Source organism: Pecten maximus, chromosome 6 (assembly GCF_902652985.1).
Source record: "Pecten maximus chromosome 6, xPecMax1.1, whole genome shotgun sequence".
NCBI lineage: Eukaryota > Metazoa > Mollusca > Bivalvia > Pectinida > Pectinidae > Pecten > Pecten maximus.
In genome coordinates, this window is record NC_047020.1 from 21898738 (window position 1) to 21919723 (window position 20986).

General features: G+C 35.6%; 2 protein-coding genes across 2 annotated transcripts; both read right to left on the minus strand.

Moving 5' to 3' along the window:
• Window positions 1-445: 445 nt before the first annotated feature.
• On the minus strand, window positions 446-5668 carry LOC117329241 (cytochrome P450 2J6-like). The gene is made up of 4 exons (XM_033887087.1): window positions 5128-5668; window positions 2967-3482; window positions 1927-2370; window positions 446-1319 (listed from the first exon to the last, which is right to left on the minus strand). Exons 1-4 carry the CDS (start codon window positions 5483-5485, stop codon window positions 1138-1140), a joined length of 1500 nt encoding a protein of 499 aa, XP_033742978.1. The 5' UTR covers window positions 5486-5668; the 3' UTR covers window positions 446-1137.
• Window positions 5669-13073: 7405 nt separating this feature from the next.
• LOC117329243 (cytochrome P450 2B5-like) lies at window positions 13074-19685 on the minus strand. Its single transcript, XM_033887088.1, has 4 exons — window positions 18757-19685; window positions 15284-15799; window positions 14233-14676; window positions 13074-13643 (listed from the first exon to the last, which is right to left on the minus strand). The coding sequence occupies exons 1-4, from the start codon at window positions 19112-19114 to the stop codon at window positions 13462-13464; spliced, it is 1500 nt and encodes a 499-aa protein (XP_033742979.1). The 5' UTR covers window positions 19115-19685; the 3' UTR covers window positions 13074-13461.
• Window positions 19686-20986: the final 1301 nt, after the last annotated feature.

Genomic DNA, 20986 nt, shown 5'->3' on the forward strand with positions numbered 1-20986 from the left:
ATGCAATGCAATGCAATCAACATATTTTACAATATCTATTTAAATATTTAGACATTGTTTTTTTTCTGAATTGACAATGCAAAATTGATATATTTTCTTTTAACGTATTGCATAACATCATAATTTACCACCGCGCACTTATGCTTTGACAAGTGCGTAAAGAGGCCACCCGATATCGATGCGCAAACCTAATCATTACGCGTAATTATCGAAAATGTATAACATTGGGCTTGATCATCTTCATCTTGTAACAATGCAATGCAAGTGTAATCATATACTAGTTAAACTCATCATATATTTCTGCATACCATTAATAAAGTTGGTTACATCTCGCCTTTTCCCAAAAAAGATTTTTACAACATTATGTATGTTTCACCGACCACTTATCAAATACAGCTGGTCTGGCTGTTCTAGATTACAAAACAAGTCTTGAATATACTCAAACTGAAGCAATGCGAACCCAAATTTATTTTATGTCTACATTTATCCTATGAATACATGTATGCATAGGCATAGTAAAATACATAAGAAGCTCTCAAACATGACCGTAAACACTATTTTGTTCCAAATACACCAGCATATAATAGATAATAAGCAATACCAACCATCAAATGGCTTCGCCTGAAAGAGAAGTTACAGAACACGTATCATTATCCTTCCTTCTAGATGTAAACATTATAACAGCTTCCTCTCTTCTATTTCTACAAACTACCCCATATTTCAATTTCTTCTTCGTTTTAAAAACTTTATTTCAATGAGTATTTATTCAAAACATATTCAAATGAATTAAAACGTGGTTTGCACGTTACGCCAAACAAATGTCTACCACCCGCAATCTCCAAGATTTGTAGAAAGGATATTATGACATTTAATACAACATAAATACTGTAGAATGGAAGAGTCAAAATGAATTAAATTACAGCATATATCAGTTAACATTAAAAATCGAAAATAACAGATAAACAATGACACAAACAAAAACATCCATTATATAATCACAAAACTTATATGTTAGATGTCTATATTATACAATTTATTTGATTTGATGCATTTAGATAAAGGTATAACAAATATTTACCACTGAGATATAATACCACAAAGTCCGGTGGATTTTGGCATTCTTTTTCTGATTTTTATTTATACAAGTTTGACAGCACGACAGCTGTAGTCTTTTGAAGCTCGTGTCACTCCCAACGTCGCGTCGAAAGACAGAAGCTTGTCTGTGCTCTCCGGGAGAAACTCAAATCTCTGGACTAACGACGTCATGAACAGAAATAGTTCCATCCTTGCCAAGGATTCCCCAAGGCAAACTCGTCGCCCTGTAAGAATTAAGTTAGTTTAAGAAAAAGAAACTGAGACATGTAATCGAGCGCGAATTACAAAATACAGATTGATATGGATGCCATTGAAAACATATAACTAAGCCCATGTATTCCGGTAGGGAAGGCGTCTTTTACCTCGTAAATACAGCAAACAATCCACTATTTGAAAAATAATAAGGTCGTCTAGAGACGGTAGATTACTTGCTAGAGTTGGGCTCGGTTACGTTTTCATCTTAACCTATGTGGATGCTGGTTTTTGCATAATCAAGTAATCTTTTTTATTCTTTCAACAGTTTTAACAGTCTATAACCTCACAACACTATATTGTTTCCAAAGAGGAACAAGAGGCCACAGGCCGCTTGGCTCTCTGCCGAAAGAAAGTTTCTTATCATTTGTTCTGATTTTATTACCCCTACCGCCCCCATCATAAAATAAAAATAAACAGTTATTATCGACCTGCTTCTGGCTATAAAAGGACATTCCTGTTGGTCTGTACATATGTATAGCAAAGATGTTCAAACGAGAAAACAATAAAACGTACAAAACATATTAAATTAACAAATACAAGTAATGAAAAAAAGAACCAAACACCAAAATAATTTACCTAACGAAAATGCCAACACATCCCTTTCCTTGCCATTGAGTTTTCCGTCTTTTCCTAGAAATCTCTCGGGTTGAAACTTATCAGGATTCTCAAACAATTCCGGATCCGTCATAACGGAATCAAGATTTGGTATAAGAGTTGATCCTTTAGGGATAACCATGCCCCGGAACCGGATATCTTTCTTTGCTCCGTGAGGCACAGAGAGGGGGGCGATGTCGCCCATACGGAGAACCTCTGTTATGAAGGCTTCGAAGTAAGGCATCTCGGGTTTGTCGGCAAGTGATGGAAGTCTGGAAGTTCCGACCACTCTCACTATCTCCTTTCGGAGTTTGTCCTGGATCGGTTTGTTAAGAATGAGGTAAAGTATCGCCCAGCGAATCGAGGTAGCTGTTGTGTCAGTCCCAGCAATAAACAGGTTCATCACGGAAGCTGTCACATTCATATCTGTTTACAGAAGAAAAAGAACTTACTTATGTACGAAAATTTTCTTCTGAAAAGAGTGTATTAAATACCATAACCGGACATGTAGTGGATACCTCCACTGCTGTATAATCAACAGATATCTAATGCTCCAGTTCTAGAGCAGATGTTGTGTTTTGTAAAAAATAAATAAACATAACATTTTGGGAGGCGGGATTTGTGCGTTTGTTTTTTGTTTCCCTTTTTTGTTAGGGAGAAATTGGCCAAATCAGATAAAATCCTCAAGGAAATGCCACACAGGGCACATGGAATATTTACTTTAAGAAATGTTAATGGAGTCCGAAATTCTTACAAATGCTGATATTACAATCAAACTTGCACTATTGTCATCTGTATAAGCTGCATATCTATCCCACCTAATGCGGCCCCCAATACAATGTAATTCATTTGTGTAAAAGACTATATAAAAACTACCCGTTCATATTATCTGTTTCATGCAGTGGCCAATATTGTCTGGATTGTATTTTAAGTTAAATACTTTAGTGAAATGTTTTCTATTTGATTTTGCCTTGAACGATATTTTTCATGAATTATTAAATTACAGTTTAGTCAGAGCTTACCATCATATATCGGATCTCCCTCGCCATGTTTCTTTTGTTGTATCAGAAAAGCATCAATGAAATCGCGCTGACAATCTTCTCCAATTGTGTTTCGATGTTCATCTATTTGTTCAGCGACAAAATCTTTGATATCGGTGAAGTTTTGAACCAATTTCTTAACGTTGAAGAAATCTCCAGGAAGATATATTACCCATGGAAAAGATCTTACAGCACTTCCGACCGAATTTAACCGGAAGTTCTCAGCAATAAGCGATGTAAGTCGCTTGAACTTTGCATCAGTGTACTCAAATCTATTTCCGAAAGTAATACTACATATGATATTAGATATTGCTAACACTGTCATCTCCTTCATGTCGTAGGGTTTCCCGTTTTGTTTCTCAATAACGTCCAGATAAGCAGCTATTTCCTCTTGGACCCTTGATTCCAACGATCTTCTTCCGAATCCTAAATTCCGTAACGTTGACAACGAAAAGGTCCTGGTATGTTTCCAGTGTTCACCAGAAGTTCCACCAATACCTACGAATAGATTATTTGTATTAATGTGTTTCATATAATCTTGATACATTTCGAAAAATTACCTTGTTAAAATCTCCATTATTTGATTTTGTACGTTGTTTATTGGAACTGTTCGAATACAGAGCTTGGTTGACAGTACTATAACTGATAGTTTCTAGAGATCGAATTAATTATCATAGATCAGAATGTCTGATATATCAACTTGATGAAAAAAAAAAAGACCGACCAAACAAGGATATTATATACAAAATATATCGAGGATTTGTCATGTATTTCCCTTCATATTTGATTTATGATACGAGATTTTATCTCTTTTATCTTGAAAACTTTAAAACGTATATCATAACTATAATATGAAGAGAAACGAATAACATATTCTATTTATCATATGACTCATATTTACTTCCGTTTCTACCAGGTTTAAGTGTTCAACCAGCTGATCGATCAACTGATCAGCGCCATTTTGAACCAGATCACTAAAATCAAACGTCGGTCGAGTGCAAGGGACCGACAAAAGTAGTGCGAAAAAAAAAACTCTTCTAAAATTTGCTTTTAAGAAATTGTTCCATTTTACATATGAATCGTTTGTAAGTAAGAAACATTTTATAAAACGCAAGCGACCACACAATCAACTGTTCATTTTTCGGCGTCACACGTTGACATTTTGTGCGAAAGATGACTTCACAAAATATTGCATTCACACTACCCTGAAAGGCGAAAGTTGACGCCCGATTGGTTAGTTTGATCATGTTGTTTGTCGAAGAAAGTGTCAGCTGATTGTTTTGGCACGTTGGTATTGAAAAGATTCTCTTCTCTTCTCTATGTTTTATTTCTTCTTCATAGCTGTAATCGTTAACATTCTGTAAATCACAATGATTTCCATGATTTTATTCGGAGAAATGTATTGGTCATCTACCATAAGTAAAAAAAAGTAAGTAATTCCGTATAAATAAATTGCACACGGATTGAACCAATCACAATGAAAACACAGATTAGTTATATTGCACAGGTGTAAAAATAAAAATTAAATTGCTTTATTTAAAGAAAAATACGTAAGTCGGAAAAACAACAGCAACACACTACAGTAATATATGTAGTTCGATGATTTAGAGGAAACATCAATGTAGTAATACTAATAGTATTCACTGCCAGGAAAATTGAACCTATTATTGAAAACGCATATAAAAATTAAATTCATGTTGTATATTCAATTATTTTTGATTATTTTTAATATATGCAATACATAGATAAATTAAAAGTAGCTTTAGTAATTAGAAAGATGATCACTCCAGTAGTTAACAGGATGGCATATTTTTCTCAGTTAAGGACCCGTGAAAGATACCAACTATAAGTTACAGTCATGAAATCTATAATGGCTAAATACATCACTTGTAGCGTTTATCCTATGATAGTAAGCTATTCTTATTCATAAATACTCCCTCTGTATACTTGTTTGTTGGTAAGCTTCGCTATCCTGCCCAATTGGTCGTTGAATAAAGCAAACCGACACTGACAATGGCTTCAATTAGTTTGATCTGCATCCATCCCGAGTGGGAACCAACACCTATTAATTATATAATTATTATTGTATTGTTTCTGCTAAAAGATTAATAGTCGATTGGTATTGAAGGAATTCGCAGCTTACCTCTGTTTTTAAATATATTTTTTGATAGAAATCCACCTGGTCGGTCAGAAAATTCATCCCCACGTTTAACAAAAGCTTCCTTTAATGCATCGGTTCCGTTGATGACCACAGTGAGGTTTGGTCCAATCTTCAAACTAAATACGTCGCCATATTGTGCTCGAAATTTTCGAAACACCTCAAGTATATTTCTGTTTCGAAGCAAAGGTATGCATCCTACAACAGGGTAGCCTGTTGGACCAGGTGGAAGATTGGCCGGCCATTGTAGTAACTGGCTGACCAACAGGATTAACAGTACTACAACAATGGCCACTGTCACAGTGTTAAAGGTGAGAAGCGAGCTGAAATCCAAGATGTCCATGTTTCTCAAATACTAAACTGGTAACAGCACTTTTAAAGCACAGTCATAGACAGTGCACAACCTATCAGCTTGACTACGTCTGGAGTTATGAGGTGTAATAGGATGGCTGTATATATACGTATAAAATGCCCTTTGTTGACATTTTACGCATCATATTAGTGGTCACAATCAATAATCAAAAATCTGTTTAATGGACAGAGATCAATCAGGTCGTCCTACTTATTGACCTTAAGTGATGCAAAGTTTAAAAGGAAAACAATCCTACTTATTGACCTTGAGTGGTGCAAAGTTTAAAAGGAAAACATCTGCTGGGAGTGTCAATATATAGTATAGTGAGGTAAGATTACAGGTATATGGATAGTGCACTGTATAAATGAAGGCGTGCGAATGAATATTAGCATAGGTCTGGTTTAGGCGTTCTGTGGCGCGAGACAGTTATGCTGATTAAATTGTGCCATATTATGAAAGAAAAAATCAAGCACATGGCAAAAAAACAATCAGAGAAAAAAAATAAGAAAATGTCGTTACAGTAACTTGTAAATAAATTGATCAATAAATGTTAATTAATTAATTATTAATTAATCACTAAAATATTCAGGAAATCAAAAGAATATAGCATGTATATGAATGAGTTGGTAAGCATTTTGCCCAGGTGTTAAAATGAAACTCAAGTATCATAATATTGATAGTTACCTTAGCTGTCGCACAGGACACAAAGTTTCATTTCTTTTGTAGGTATACATTATTGTGATATTTCAGTCTCAATCAGTCTTATAATTCTAAAGGACGGGACAACAAGATATATTAGTACTGTCATCAGGTTTTTTACTTTGTACACCAATCATATGTAAATCGTTTAGCTAATATTATACAGAAGATTGTGAGAGTGCATGAACGGCAACGGCATTGTCTCCTGATGATATTTATAATCATATTTATATCATCATATTTTTCAAGATTTTCTCTTTGAATATCAAATATACAACGGTAAACAACGGTATCCTTTCTTATGTCGCATTCATCATAAAATATAGATTTTGGTCTGACATCGCTGTAATGTTATTATGTTATTTTCTCAAAGGGTCATCTTATAGATATATTTTAACATATTAGTAGTTATAAAAAATCAATAATGTGCATTGATTATACGACTTTATGGAACTTGTATCACTAAGTATGTCAGTAGGAGGTTAGCTCATTTTACGTGGAATATTTGGATATTTAGTTGTCATATGAATCTATATAGCAATGACATGATCTATTATATAATGTATTTGTTACCCAATGGAAAATCATTCAATATGATTGATCAGTGATATAGTATAGGATATCAAAAGGAAGGGGTTAATATATAGGTCGGTGATTCAAAATCCACGCAATATACATGTATGATAAATGGACGTTAACAAATAAAACCTATGTCACTACGTAAACCTTCAATGGAGGTCAGTATGTAGAACGAAGCGTGATATACACAAATCCATTTCAGATTTTGACCTGGGCTAAAGGTATACATGTAGATAGTACACCGTACTAACAGAGGTGAAAAGTCATCGTCGTTAACCCACGGCCATGACCCTTACGTCGGACAGAGACCGTGGAATGATTGGTATACTCTTAGTCGTTTCTCGAAATATTTCTTTAGGGAATTCTGACCTATCAACCGACCGTTTTCTTTGGGTTTCGGTTCGACTATATACAGTAATGACGGCCTCCAAAGATTTCCTTTCGATTGTAAAAAGTACATAATTTTAAAGACTTTCAAAAATCAGAAATGGACGCTAACATAAAAAAGTAAATCTATAGCGAGATACATGTGAAGACATGCAGCGTACTCGTGGTATCATCCTTCTCTCAATGATGGTTAACAGTAAATGTACATGATATATTGCATGTTTTGGTGGCGGCCCCCGTGAAATAAATCCTCAAAATTGGTTTTAAACAAAACAGCTCAGAAGTTCCACATGTATGGTGGTATTTGATTGGTTACTTTTTAGAGCCGAAACGAGATTCTATGTGCCCAGCGTCCCATGGTCTGTGATTGTCAGGACCGTAGATGACCGTCGATGGTGAAAGCTATGTAAATATTGGACAGACGAACAACAGTTAAAGATAACTGAGGGAACGTTATATCAGAGTAAACGGTATAACTACTTTTAAAAGTAATATTTATCGCAGAGCTATTGACCAGGCGCTTCACTTTCACAAAGATTGGTAAAGAAAGAATATAGAATTACACCAGACAACTGAGGGGACAGTCATTCTTTATTCACTGTCATGACTTTTAGTATATATAAAGCAGCTGAGCTGTCGAACGACACAAACAGAGACAAAAACAATGGGTATCCGGTACATTGTGTAGAAGAGGCAGAAACTATAACAATAGAAAATATTTCTAAGCAAATCCAGATTTATTAAGGGTATAAATGAAATAAAATTGAATATATTAAATATGATATGAATTTCCTCAATTCCCATATCCAAAGACATGGTAACGTGGAGGTCAGTATTTTGTGACATTGACCATACGCTTCCATTTCAAGAAACATCTTTATGACGTCGTAAACAAATCTGACGTTACATTGTTACAATGAATGCCAAAATGTAAATTACCTGTTATCAAGGTTGGCATAATGCAATTCCATTCTTTAGCAAACAAACAAGTTTCATATCTTATGTAATCAGTAAAGACCTTTTCTTCGGTTAATATGGTGTTGTACCAACCAGATAGAATATAAATACAAATCTCGGGCGATCAATGGTGAGTGTAACACCATAATGACCTCACAAAATGTCTGTAATTGATAAACAACTTGATGACTACATTTCCAATATAATTTAAAAAATCTCGAATGCATAAAAGGTAAACATATAAACACTATGATTAGGTATAAACAATTGGATTCCGTATTTAGACTGATATGGTCTCTGTGTTCAGATGGCAGACTGGGAACACACTTGTCTGTCGCCTGCCCGACAACGTGGGTTTTCTCCGGGTACTGTGGTTTCCTCCGAAAGTAAGACTCCTTGCAAACTTCCATCTGGGCCAACAAGAGTGATTGATTTATTAAGTTGATATAACTTGATTCGCAATTGCGGGATTCGGGAGGTTCAACGTCCGTGTGAAACGGTCGGTGTGGTTCTGTGTTACCCAGCTTAAGGCGAAAATGGTTCCTGTGTGAATGCCTGGAGACGAAAATGGTACATGTGGGGGATATCTGGCGCCCACCTACTGATAACATTGTCCGAATATTTTCAGATTACCTGAGCATATTAATACCACTAACTTAGCAGGTCGGTATATTAGGCATAATTTAATATCCATCGTAAATTTGTTAAAATTGAAAGGTGACCCCGACTCCAACAACATGCTTTATTATTTGGTTTTATGTCCCATATATCCCCAGCACCTGATCTGTCGCAAACAGTATTATTCATAAAGATGCAAAATTATGGCATAAAAATTAGCATGCGGCTAGGTAGCCATTTCATACTTCTGATTAGATTATTCAATCGTGTAAATGTCATTGAGTGATCTGTAACGCATATCAGACTCCCTTGAAGACAAAATAAGTCGTCAATATGTGCCAAATACACTTTAAGGTCGAAATATTTGATCGACATGCCGGGATTTTCCCGTACGCATGCTAACACAATATGACGAGAACCACGTCTGGTTTATGAATTATATCCGACCACAAAAAGACAAGTTAATACTGCGGTGAACGATTTAAGAGGGTAATATAATTAACCCGTATATAAAGCATCAAGTATTAACATTCTACAGTTGGTATAAAATCATATCCAGTTGTAAATTGTCCGGTAAATGGCGGCACGCCAGCACCCGGAAGCACATGGTTCGTTCACTTTACGCTTCAAGTGTAAAATCGAAGTGAAATAAAACAATTACAGAGAAATAGAGGTTCCCAAACGAGTGGAGATTGTTTATCATTTTTATCCAACTCGAGTTAGTTAATTTTCTAATTTTGAAAAGACACGAGCTTTAGCGAGTGTCTTTTGAAAATTAGAAAATTAACTAACGAGAGTCGGATAAAAATGATAAACAATCGTCACGAGTAGGGAAACTTGTTTATCCCATAACTTCTTTACTTACAAATGTAAGTCTGTCATGTTCAAATTCTCCCAACGTAGCAACTAAATTCCGTGACCCAAATCACTACCCGACAAAATATAGGTCGTTTTAAACGAAAGCTTATCATCTATTTTAGATGCACGACTCATATCCTCTGTACTATATTTGTAAATGATATTATTTTACAAAACGAAATATTACTTTGAAAGTCATTGTGTCGGTGTAATTTATTAATAGGTAACTTGTTTAAATAACTCCGCTCAAAATATTCGAAGACGACACCGTCATCGCGAAGTCGAACGTCACCACTGAATATTAGACTAATCATTGTCAGAATCAATTATCGGTCCTTTCCTGGATTTCGTAGGTACTGGTTATTATGATGTTAAATGTTCATTCTGAGATTTATTCATTGAAGACATCGTGCATTTCAACAAATATTTCGGAAACCGAGCTGGAGTGTGGAGCAATAGGCCTATGCAGTTTACGTTTGTCCATGTGTTTACACGAAATCTCATCAGTTTCAGAGACATAGAGTATAGAGTTTACTGACATGAGACAAATGTTCCAAGATGATTTTTACATTTTTGTGTTTGGGATAAATATAATCGTAATAAAGGTAAGTGAAATGATAAGAAAGTGTTTATTCGTTGATTTTTTTCTGTTTGTAATCTAGGTCCTACTATATCCGTACCAAATGATATCGAACTAGAAAAAGGGAAGCTGCCTAACAGTAACAGTTACGTTAGATGCTGCGGTCGTTTCATTCCAATGACTACGATTAAAGACAGCGATTAAACCATTCTGTATTACATTTGTTCATTATTTTGATAATTCATTCACGGCTATCGGGGTCCATATCTAGAACAAGGGGGGGGGGGGGGGGGGGGGGGGGGGGGGGGTCAGTTTTGGTCCGTTAGGCCCATCGATGTAGGCCTAATATCTCGCTTCCGTGCGTCGTCTATTTTACCATCATCAAATTATATTTCGTACGACTCAAACCCCAGATTGATTGACATTCCCATGATGACACCCCTCTCATCCAGTTATGCTAATGTTGAGCACCGACAACTCCAAAAAATGTGTACATGCTGATCTTTTGAAGACAGACGAGAAAAAAAAGATAAGTGAGAGTAGTAAAAATAGTCCGTGGTCAAAGGCCAGAGGTTAGCCAATCAGATTTGTTGGAGGTCACAAATGACCAATCGTAAGCTTAGAAAGTGGTTACACACTGCGGTGTGTAAACAAAAACAATAACACACCGCTATGAATTTTATCACGTGAAATATCGGTTGTGAAACAAGCGTAGTTATGGGATAAACTACGGTAACAAGATATACTTGGAAGCCTTATCGAATTATTCATAAGGAATTTGCCTTGTTACAAGAGTTTCCGATGGTTATTTTTAATTGTTTTCCACTGACGAAGGAAGGCAGACAACAATGACAGCTGGAACTCTCCTGTATGTGAAACCGGAAATGGTCGGTCGCGTGCGTTGCCGCGATACAGTATAAATACAGGTTGTCTCCCTTCCATCGACATTCCAATCTCAGACGGTGCTTAGCCCGCATAAATGGGATCACTTAACCAACCAGCAATGGTAGACACAACTTCAGAAATGGTAAGGAAATAGGAAACAAGACCTATTTCCAGTCCAGGGTATCGTTTCACAAAGCTTCGTAACTTACGAAATTTGCGTTAGTCACATTTACGAATTACTAAGCGTTTCACAAAAACTTCGTAACTTACGAACGTTCGTAAGTTACGCAAAAACCTTGCGTAACTTTACGCCATATCATCTTCGCTAGCCAAGGCTTCTGATTACGTTACACTCCGCGAACCCTTGGCAGATATAGGCGTCAGTTCTGGCCCTCTAGCGGTGATTCGAAATTACCACCCTTCACGCATGAAATTTTCGACCAATCAAAACAAGCGTTACCGATTTACTTCATCGGTGATGTTTACAAACACACATCGAGGTTTGGTGTCATTTCGATGAGATATGTTATCAATGACTTATATGAATTGATCAAACACTGCGAATGTTCCCCCAAAGATTGTGATTTTTGTATTTAGGTAAAATGCCATGACATAGTCGGCAATGTAGCTCTGTACTGGGTGCCTCATTTTTTGTTTACTGCGAAACCAAGCCAGAATGTAAAACGCGATTTGATTGGGTGCCCTGGGATTCCAGGGCGCGACGGTTTGAACACGACTATATCCGCCAAGGGTTCGTGGAGTGTAACGTAATCAGAAGCCTTGGCTAGCGAAGATGACGCCATATCAACCCTGTCGTAACTTACGAAAACAATTTAAAATCGTGCGCAGGCATGCCTTTTTGAACAGAAAATGACGTCGTACTCATTTACAAATTAGCATAAGAGAACGAATATGCCTTGTGAGCGATTGTTTCGAGGTGGAAACCGGGTTTTGAAAGTCGAGGAGGGATGCCGGCAAAATACGCATTGTCATGAAACTAATTGTACGCATATTCGCAGACTGTGCCAACATATGGTCTATTTTAAGAACATTATGTATGTCTTTGAGCATTGAGCAAAATCTGTGAAAATTGCGTGTTACTGTTTGTTTTAACGCATGATAAACAATTAGAATTGGAATTTTATAGAAAAAATGATCTTCTCTCAATAATAGGGTTGTTTTGATAGAACAAATTAAAGTTCATAGTCTGTGTACGTGACCCGGGAATAGGACCGGCGTACAATTTTCACCCCAGAAGTGTCGTCCTTTTTTACCTCCAAGTTAGAGAGTGGTATATTTTTACCGGGAGAACGTACGATTTTGACGTAAGATACGAAAAAAGTTACGAACACCTTTGTGAAACGCACTTACGAAATTCGTAAGTTTTGCGTAACTTTTTCGTAAATATTTACGAACGTTCGTAAGTTACGAAGCTTTGTGAAACGATACCCTGGTTCATAAGTTTTACCATTGGTTGCCTATTTTAATTATAATAAAACCAATAAGTGGTTGATTATTTCCCCATAATAGCACCTCAGGTGAACCAGTATCGGTTACCAACAGAACCAGTATTGGTACAATAATTTCATTACTGGAACCTTTTGTGGTTACAGAGGTTTTAACCAGATAACCAGTATTTGTTCCATTTTTTTTTATAATGAAATTCATATACTTAGTGTAGAAGTTATTCTACATAAATAATTCCCTTGGAAAAAATAAGAGAACCGGTATCGGTTACTACAGAACCGGTATTGGTAACAGAACCAGTATCGGTTACGGAACCGGTACATGAATCCTGGTTATAAGTGGTTTTAAACCAAATGACCAACTCATATATCTATTTATAAATAACTTTTACCAAAGTAGTGGTAATTAATTTATTTCAGTAACTGTCAACAGTCAGAACCTGAATTTCAACCAGAGCAACCATGGTATGCTAATTTACCAGAATTGGAAATGTTCCGGGAGGGAATACGTTCAGAAGCACTTAGGACCCATGAATAATAAGACAAAATATCCAGTTTTAAGTATTTTAATTCACTAGAAAAATGTGTGTTGAATTCATCATTGGAATTAATGTTTTTGAATTATTAAAATAACTTGAAATGAAACGTATCGAGCCTTGTTTTGCCTTTGGTCAAAATGCTTAGTCTGGGACGAACCTTCTAAAAACGTTTTGTGCTCCTGTCACTGGTTGAAGACAATCATACAGGGATTCCAAACACGCACACGAAATGAAAACGTTACAGATCACAACACATATTCTATCACTAGTAGATATATCTTCATTAGAATGTACCCTACACATTTCTAATAAAGCCGTTACAAAGCTATGATGACATTCTAAACACACAAACTGAAGCAACAAGCTTATGTATAAACATCCTGTCGATTTATGTTTGTTTTACTTCAGTTTAACAGCGCGACAGCTGTAGTCCATTGACGCTCGTGCCAGTCCCAAAGTCGCATCGAAAGATGGAAGCTTGTCTTTGCTCTCTGGGAGAAACTCAAATCTCTGCAGTAACGACGTCATGAACAGAAATAGTTCCATCCTTGCCAAGGATTCCCCAAGACAAACTCGTCGCCCTATAAGAATAAAGTTAGATTTTTAAAAAGTAACTAATACATGTAATCGAGTGCGAATTACAAACAAAATATTGATTGATATGGGGGCCATTGAAAAGTAAGCCAATCTATTCCGGTAGGTTTAACGTCTTTAACCTCATAAAAAAACAAATAATCCTCTATTTGAAAAATACTAAGGTCGACTATTGAAAGAAGGTTTCTTGCTGGAATCAAAACCATCCGTCTAGGGGGAACAAGAGGCCAGAGCCCGCTTGGCTCTAGGCCAGAAGAGAGTTCCTTATCATTTGTTTTGCTCTTATTCTCCATCGATTTCGCTTGATACGTTTTCTTATTATCATTAAGATAAATCAACGTTTGTTTATCCTGGGTAGGTTGGACTAACAGAGTGGTAAAAACCATCACAAAATTAAAATACAAATTAGTTATTATCGACCCGCTTCTGAATATAAAAAGATATTCCTGTTGATATCTAGATACACATAGCAAAAATGTTGATATGAGAAAACAATAAAACAAACAAAACATATTAAACTAACCAATAAAAAGAATGTACAGTTTAAAACAAACAAAACAGCAACAAAAACAATACCTATCGAAAATGCCAACACATCTCTTTCCTTGCCATTTAGTTTTCCGTCTTTTCCTAGAAATCTCTCGGGTTGAAATTTATCAGGATTCTCAAACAATTCTGGATCAGTCATAACGGAATCAAGATTTGGTAAAAGAGTTGACCCTTTAGGGATAACCATCCCTCGGAACCGGATATCTTTGTTTGCTCCGTGAGGCACAGATAGGGGGGCGATGTCGCCCATACGGAGAACCTCTGTCATGAAGGCTTCGTAGTAAGGCATGTCGGGTTTGTCGGCAAGTGATGGAAGTCTGGAAGTGCCAACGACGGTCACTATCTCCTGTCGCAGTTTATCCTGGATAGGTTTGTTATGAATGAGATAAAGTATCGCCCAGCGAATCGTAGTAGCTGTTGTGTCGGTCCCAGCAATAAACAGGTTCATCACGGAAACGATCACATTCAAATCTGTTTACAGAAGAAAAAAATTGTACAAAAATTGCGTTCTTTTAAAAAGAGTGTATTAAATACCATAACCGGACATGTAGTGGATGCATTCACTGCTGTATAATCAACAGATGTCTAATGTTCCAGTTCTAGAGCAGATATTGTGAATAAAATAAATAAACATGGTATTTTGCGAGGTAGGACTTTTATTTTTTGTTTTCTGTTTTTTTAAGGGAAGCAGGTAGTGTTGCAATGGGCAAATCTAAATCAGATAAAATCCCAAAAGATATGCCAGACAGGGCACATAGAATATTTACTTTAAGAAATGTTGATGGAGTCCACAATTTTTACAAATGCTGAAACGACATTGTAAGGTATTCCGAAAGTATACATTCAAACTTGCACTACATCCATCTCTATAACCTGCATATCTGTCCCACCTTAAGCGGTCCCCAATAAAATGCAATTAATTTGTATAAAAGTCTATATAAAAATATGCAGTGGCCAATATTGTCTGGATTGTATTTTAAGTAACATGCTTCAGTGAAATATTTTCTGTTTGATTTTGCCTTGAACGATATTTATCATTTTTCATAAATTATTGAACCACAGCTTAATCACAGCTTACCATCAAATATCGGATCTCCCACGTCATGTTTCTTTTGTTGAATCAGAAAAGCATCAATGAAATCGCGCTGGTCATCTCCTTGAAGTGTGTTTCGGTGTTCGTCTATTTGTTCAGCGACAAAGCCATTGATATCGTTGAGGTTATGAACCAATTTCTTAACGTTGAAGAAATCTCCAGGAAGATATTTTACCCATGGAAAAGATCTCATAGCACTTCCGACCGAATTTAACCGGAAGTTTTCAGCAAAAAGCGATGTAAGTCGCTTGAACTTTGCATCAGTGTACTCAAATCTATTTCCGAAAGTAATACTACATATGATATTGGATATTGCTAACACTGTCATCTCCTTCATATCGTAGGGTTTCCCGTCTTGTTTCGCAATGACGTCCAAATAAGCAGTTATTTCCTCTTGGATCCTTGATTCCAACGATCTTCTTCCGAATCCTAAATTCCGTAGCGTTGACAACGAAAATGTTCTGGTATGTTTCCAATGTTCACCAGAAGTTCCACCAATACCTGTAAATACATTATTTCTATTTTTATTAACGTGTTTAATATAATCTTGACACATTTCGCCAAATTATCTAGTTAAATTTTCACATTATTTGGTTTTGTACGTTGATTATTGGAACTGTTGCTGAAATTAGCACTGTGATGACGAAGGCTGAGCTTGGCTGACGGTAACTATATAAACTATATAACATATGGTTTCTACAGATCGAATAAGTAATAGTTGATAAGAATGTCTTATATATCATCGGGAGATTTCATTACGTTAAATTAAGACTTAAACTGAACAAATCACGAGAAGACAGATATAAACATATATACATTTATTGTATGCACAAAACATGACTGAACTTGACAATTCCAATTTAACAAACAGAACATATTAACTATTAAACTTATTACATATATATATTGTTTGGCAAAAAGGGCAACTCAGTTACTATATATAGTATAACAACTAAATATGAGTATGAATGCAGAAGAGGACCACATCTGAACATAGCTAGTATTGAGCCGAATTCCCCATCACAGGGTAGCTTGCTGAGTTACCAGGTCTGGATGCGGAATCAGTCATACAGCAGTAAGATTATTAAACTTCATCCCGTTTATACTATTCCTCATCTCGGTGAAGCTTGTTGAGCTACAGGTCCGAATAAGGAATGGTGAGCTCAAAAACTGACTTGAGCAGGTTGAAAACAATATACCTAAATCTCATTCGTTGTAGCTTGCTGAGCTACACGTATGTATATACTTCCAAATAAGATTTAAGTAATAATTGATATATAAATTAATTTGTGAATGAATTCCTAATTCTCCACTTATGTACCTCGGATGATACATCAGCAAAAGCAGTAGGAATATTATGATAACAGTATGATACTTGCATTATAGTGTGAAGATTTCTCATGCATACTTTTTTGGGGATGAAAAGAAAAATTGAATCTATTAATAATTTTGAATGAGAGCCCTATATGTATAAACTATAGTAACTGAGCTACCAAAAAAAGAAAAAAAAAAGAAAAACCACACAATTGTTAGGAGTATCATATATATAGATAGAAAACATCACCATGTTACACGTTTAACGCTTTTAATATCTTAAGTCCAATGCACACTGAAAAGATTTAAATTTGGTTTATCAAAACTAGTAGATTATAATCTGGTTGGTGGCAGGGGATGGTGGTGGTTGCTGATTTAAACGATGCCCAAGCCATTCTCTGCTAAAACAAAAAGATGCTTGCAACAATCTGTTGACCAATCAAATCACCTGTTGACCTAGGCCTGCCCGGCCCCGATACTGTATATCATAACCGTAAACAAACTGGCCCTACTTAGACTTATCTATATTGTATCACTCTGAACATAAGTCAATATGCCTCACAAGTACTTCTTAATAATTATAAAGATCAAGGTTTATTAATTTATGAATTAATTTACGAATTAATAAACATAGACTTATGATTTGTCAGTTTAAACTTAGCTTATATACATAAGCTTCAGCAAACTTGATGAAAAAAATGTTTACCAAACAACAATGATTATATTATATACAAAATATATAAAAAGTATCTGTCATGTCTTTCTCTTCATATTGCATAGATGATAAGAATTTTGACTTCCTTTAATTTGAAATCTTCAAAACGAGTATTATAACTATCACTCTGATATGAAGGGAAACGAATAACAAATTCGATTTATCATATTTATTTTCGTTTCTACCTGTGTTCAGCCAGCTGATCGAACAACTTATCAGTGCTTTTTTGAACCAGATTCCCTAAAATCAAAAGTCGGTCGTGTGCAAGGGCCAGAAACAAATAATGCGGAAAAATAACAAAATCATCTTAAATTTGCTTTTAATAAATTTTTCAATTTTTCATATGAATCGTTCGAAATACGAAACAAGACAATTTAAGCGCCAAGAAATGAAAATCAAGTCTGTCGATTTTATAGAACGCAAGCGACCACGGACGACAAACGACCATACAATCAACTGTTATTTTTTTTGCGTCAAACGTTGACACTTAGTACGAAAACGAAAGCTGAGAGATGCTTTCATAAAGCATTGCATTCAAACTACCGTGAAAGGCGAGAGTTGAAGCCCGATTTGTTAGCAATAGTTTAGTCATGTTGTGTGTCGAAGAAAGTGTCCGCTGATTGTTCTGTCACGTTAGTGTTGAAAAGGATTCTCGAGATGTGTTATTTCTTCTTCGTTTTGTTCATCGTTTACATACGTGTAGCTGTAATCGTTAACATTCTGTCAATCATGACGATTTCCATTATTTTATTCGGAGATATGTATCGGTCATCCATTATAAGTGAAAAAAATATGTCATTCCGCAGCGTATAAATACAATTAACACGGACTGAACCAATCACAATAAAAAAGGTACAGAATAGTTACATTGCAGTGTTTAGATACAAACTAAACGGCTTTATTTAAGTCTCGGCGTACCAATGTAGTAATACTAATATTATTCACTACAAGGAAAGTTGAACCTATTATTGAAAACACATTTAAAGCTTAAATTCATGTTGTCTATTCAATTATCCCTATTTGATTAATGCAATAGACAGATTAATCAAAAGTGGCTTCAGTAATTAGAAAGATAATCACTCCAGTAGTTAACAGTTTGTCATATTTTTCACAGTTAAGGACCCGTGAAAGATAAAACTATTAGTCAGTCATTAAATCTGTAATGGTTGATACACTTTTTTATTGTTTATCCGATCAGAATATGCTATCCTAATTCGTGAACGCTCCCACTGTATACTTGTATGTTGGTATGCTTCCCTTTCATGCGCAATTGGTCGTTGAAGAAAGCAAAGCGACACTGATCAATTAGTTTGATCAGAATCAATCCCGAGTGGGAACCAACACCTATTAACTAAATGATTATTATTGTATTGTTTCTGTTTAAATATGAAGTAGTTGATTTGTATTGAGCAAATTATTCGCAGCTTACCTCTGTTTTGAAGAATGGCCAGTGGTAAAAAGCCACTTGGTCTGTCAGAAAATTCATCCCCACGTTTAACAAAAGCTTCCTTTAACGCATCGGTTCCGTTGATGACCACAGTGAGTTTTGGTCCAATCTTCAAGCTAAATACGTCGCCATATTGTGCTCGAAATTTTCGAAACACCTCAAGTATATTTCTGTTTCGCAGCAAAGGTATGCATCCTACAACAGGGTAGCCTGTTGGACCAGGTGGAAGATTGGCCGGCCATTGTAGTGACTGGCTGACCAACAGGATTAACAGTACTACAACAATGGCCAATGTCACAGTGTTAAAGGTGAGAAGCGAGCTGAAATCCAAGATGTCCATGTTTCTCAAATACTAAACTGGTAACAGCACTTTTAAAGCACAGTCATAGACAGTGCACAACCTATCAGCTTGACTACGTCTGGAGTTATGAGGTATAATAGGATGGCTGTATATATACATATAAAATGCCCTTTGTTGACATTTTACGCATCATATTAGTGGTCACAATCAATAATCAAAAATCTGTTTAATGGACAGACATCAATCAGGTCGTCCTACTTATTGACCTTAAGTGATGCAAAGTTTAAAAGGAAAACAATCCTACTTATTGACCTTGAGTGGTGCCAAGTTTAAAAGGAAAACATCTGCTGGGAGTGTCAAACACGTGTATTGAAATATATAGTATAGTGAGGTAAGATTACAGGTATATGGATAGTGCACTGTATAAATGAAGGCGTGCGAATGAATATTAGCATAGGTCTGGTTTAGGCGTTCTGTGGCGCGAGACAGTTATGCTGATTAAATTGTGCCTTATTATGAAAGAAAAATCAAGCACATGGCAAAAAAAACAATCAGAGAAAAAAATAAGAAAATGTCGTTACAGTAACTTGTAAATAAATTGATCACTAAATAATAATTAATTAATTATTAATTAATCACTAAAATATTCAGGGAAATCAAAAGAATATAGCATGAATATGAATGAGTTGGTAAGCATTTTGCCCAGGTGTTAAAATGAAACTCTCAAGTATCATAATATTGATAGTTACCTTAGCTGTCGCACAGGACACAAAGTTTCATTTCTTTTGTAGGTATACATTATTGTGATATTTCAGTCTCAATCAGTCTTATAATTCTAAAGGACGGGACAACAAGATATACAAGTACTGTCATCAGGTTTTTTTTACTTTGTACACCAATCATATGTAAATCGTTTAGCTAATATTATACAGAAGATTGTGAGAGTGCATGAACGGCAACGGCATTGTCTCCTGATGATATTTATAATCATATTTATATCATCATATTTTTCAAGATTTTCTCTTTGAATATCAAATATACAACGGTAAACAACGGTATCCTTTCTTATGTCGCATTCATCATAAAAGATAGATTTTGGTCTGACATCGCTGTAATGTTATTATGTTATTTTCTCAAAGGGTCATCTTATAGATATATTTTAACATATTAGTAGTTATAAAAAATCAATAATGTGCATTGATTATACGACTTTATGGAATTTGTATCACTAGGTATGTCAGTAGGAGGTTAGTTCATTTTACTTGGAATATTTGGATATTTAGTTGTCATATGAATCTATATAACAATGACATGATCTATTATATAATGTATTTGTTACCCAATGGAAAATCATTCAATATGATTGATCAGTGATATATTATAGGATATCAAAAGGAAGGGGTTAATATATAGGTCGGTGATTCAAAATCCACGCAATATACATGTATGATAAATGGACGTATAGATAAAACCTATGTCACTACGTAAACCTTCAATGGAGGTCAGTATGTAGAACGAAGCGTGATATACACAAATCCATTTCAGATTTTGACCTGGGCTAAAGGTATACACTTAGTACGTAGATAGTACACCGTACTAACAGAGGTGAAAAGTCATCGTCGTTAACCCACGGCCATGACCCTTACGTCGGACAGAGACCGTGGAATGATTGGTATACTCCTTAGTCGTTTCTCGAAATATTTCTTTAGGGAATTCTGACCTATCAACCGACCGTTTTCTTTGGGTTTCGGTTCGACTATATACAGTAATGACGGACTCCAAAGATTTCCTTTCGATTGTAAAAAGTACATAATTTTAAAGACATTCAAAAATCAGAAATGGACGCTAACACCGTAGATGGTGAAAGCTATGTAAATATTGGACAGACGAACAACAATTAAAGAAAACTGA

Excerpts from the sequence above, each read along its gene's own strand:
- LOC117329241 (XM_033887087.1), bottom strand. The coding sequence starts at position 5,485 with ATGGACATCTTGGATTTCAGCTCGCTTCTCACCTTTAACACTGTGACA. Across the intron at positions 2,371-2,966 it reads GGGAGATCCGATATATGATG|ATATGAATGTGACAGCTTCC; the intron begins GTAAGCTCTGAC and ends TTCTGTAAACAG. Across the intron at positions 1,320-1,926 it reads TGTGTTGGCATTTTCGTTAG|GGCGACGAGTTTGCCTTGGG; the intron begins GTAAATTATTTT and ends TAATTCTTACAG.
- LOC117329243 (XM_033887088.1), bottom strand. The coding sequence starts at position 19,114 with ATGGACATCTTGGATTTCAGCTCGCTTCTCACCTTTAACACTGTGACA. Across the intron at positions 15,800-18,756 it reads GGCCATTCTTCAAAACAGAG|GTATTGGTGGAACTTCTGGT; the intron begins GTAAGCTGCGAA and ends ATGTATTTACAG. Across the intron at positions 14,677-15,283 it reads GGGAGATCCGATATTTGATG|ATTTGAATGTGATCGTTTCC; the intron begins GTAAGCTGTGAT and ends TTCTGTAAACAG.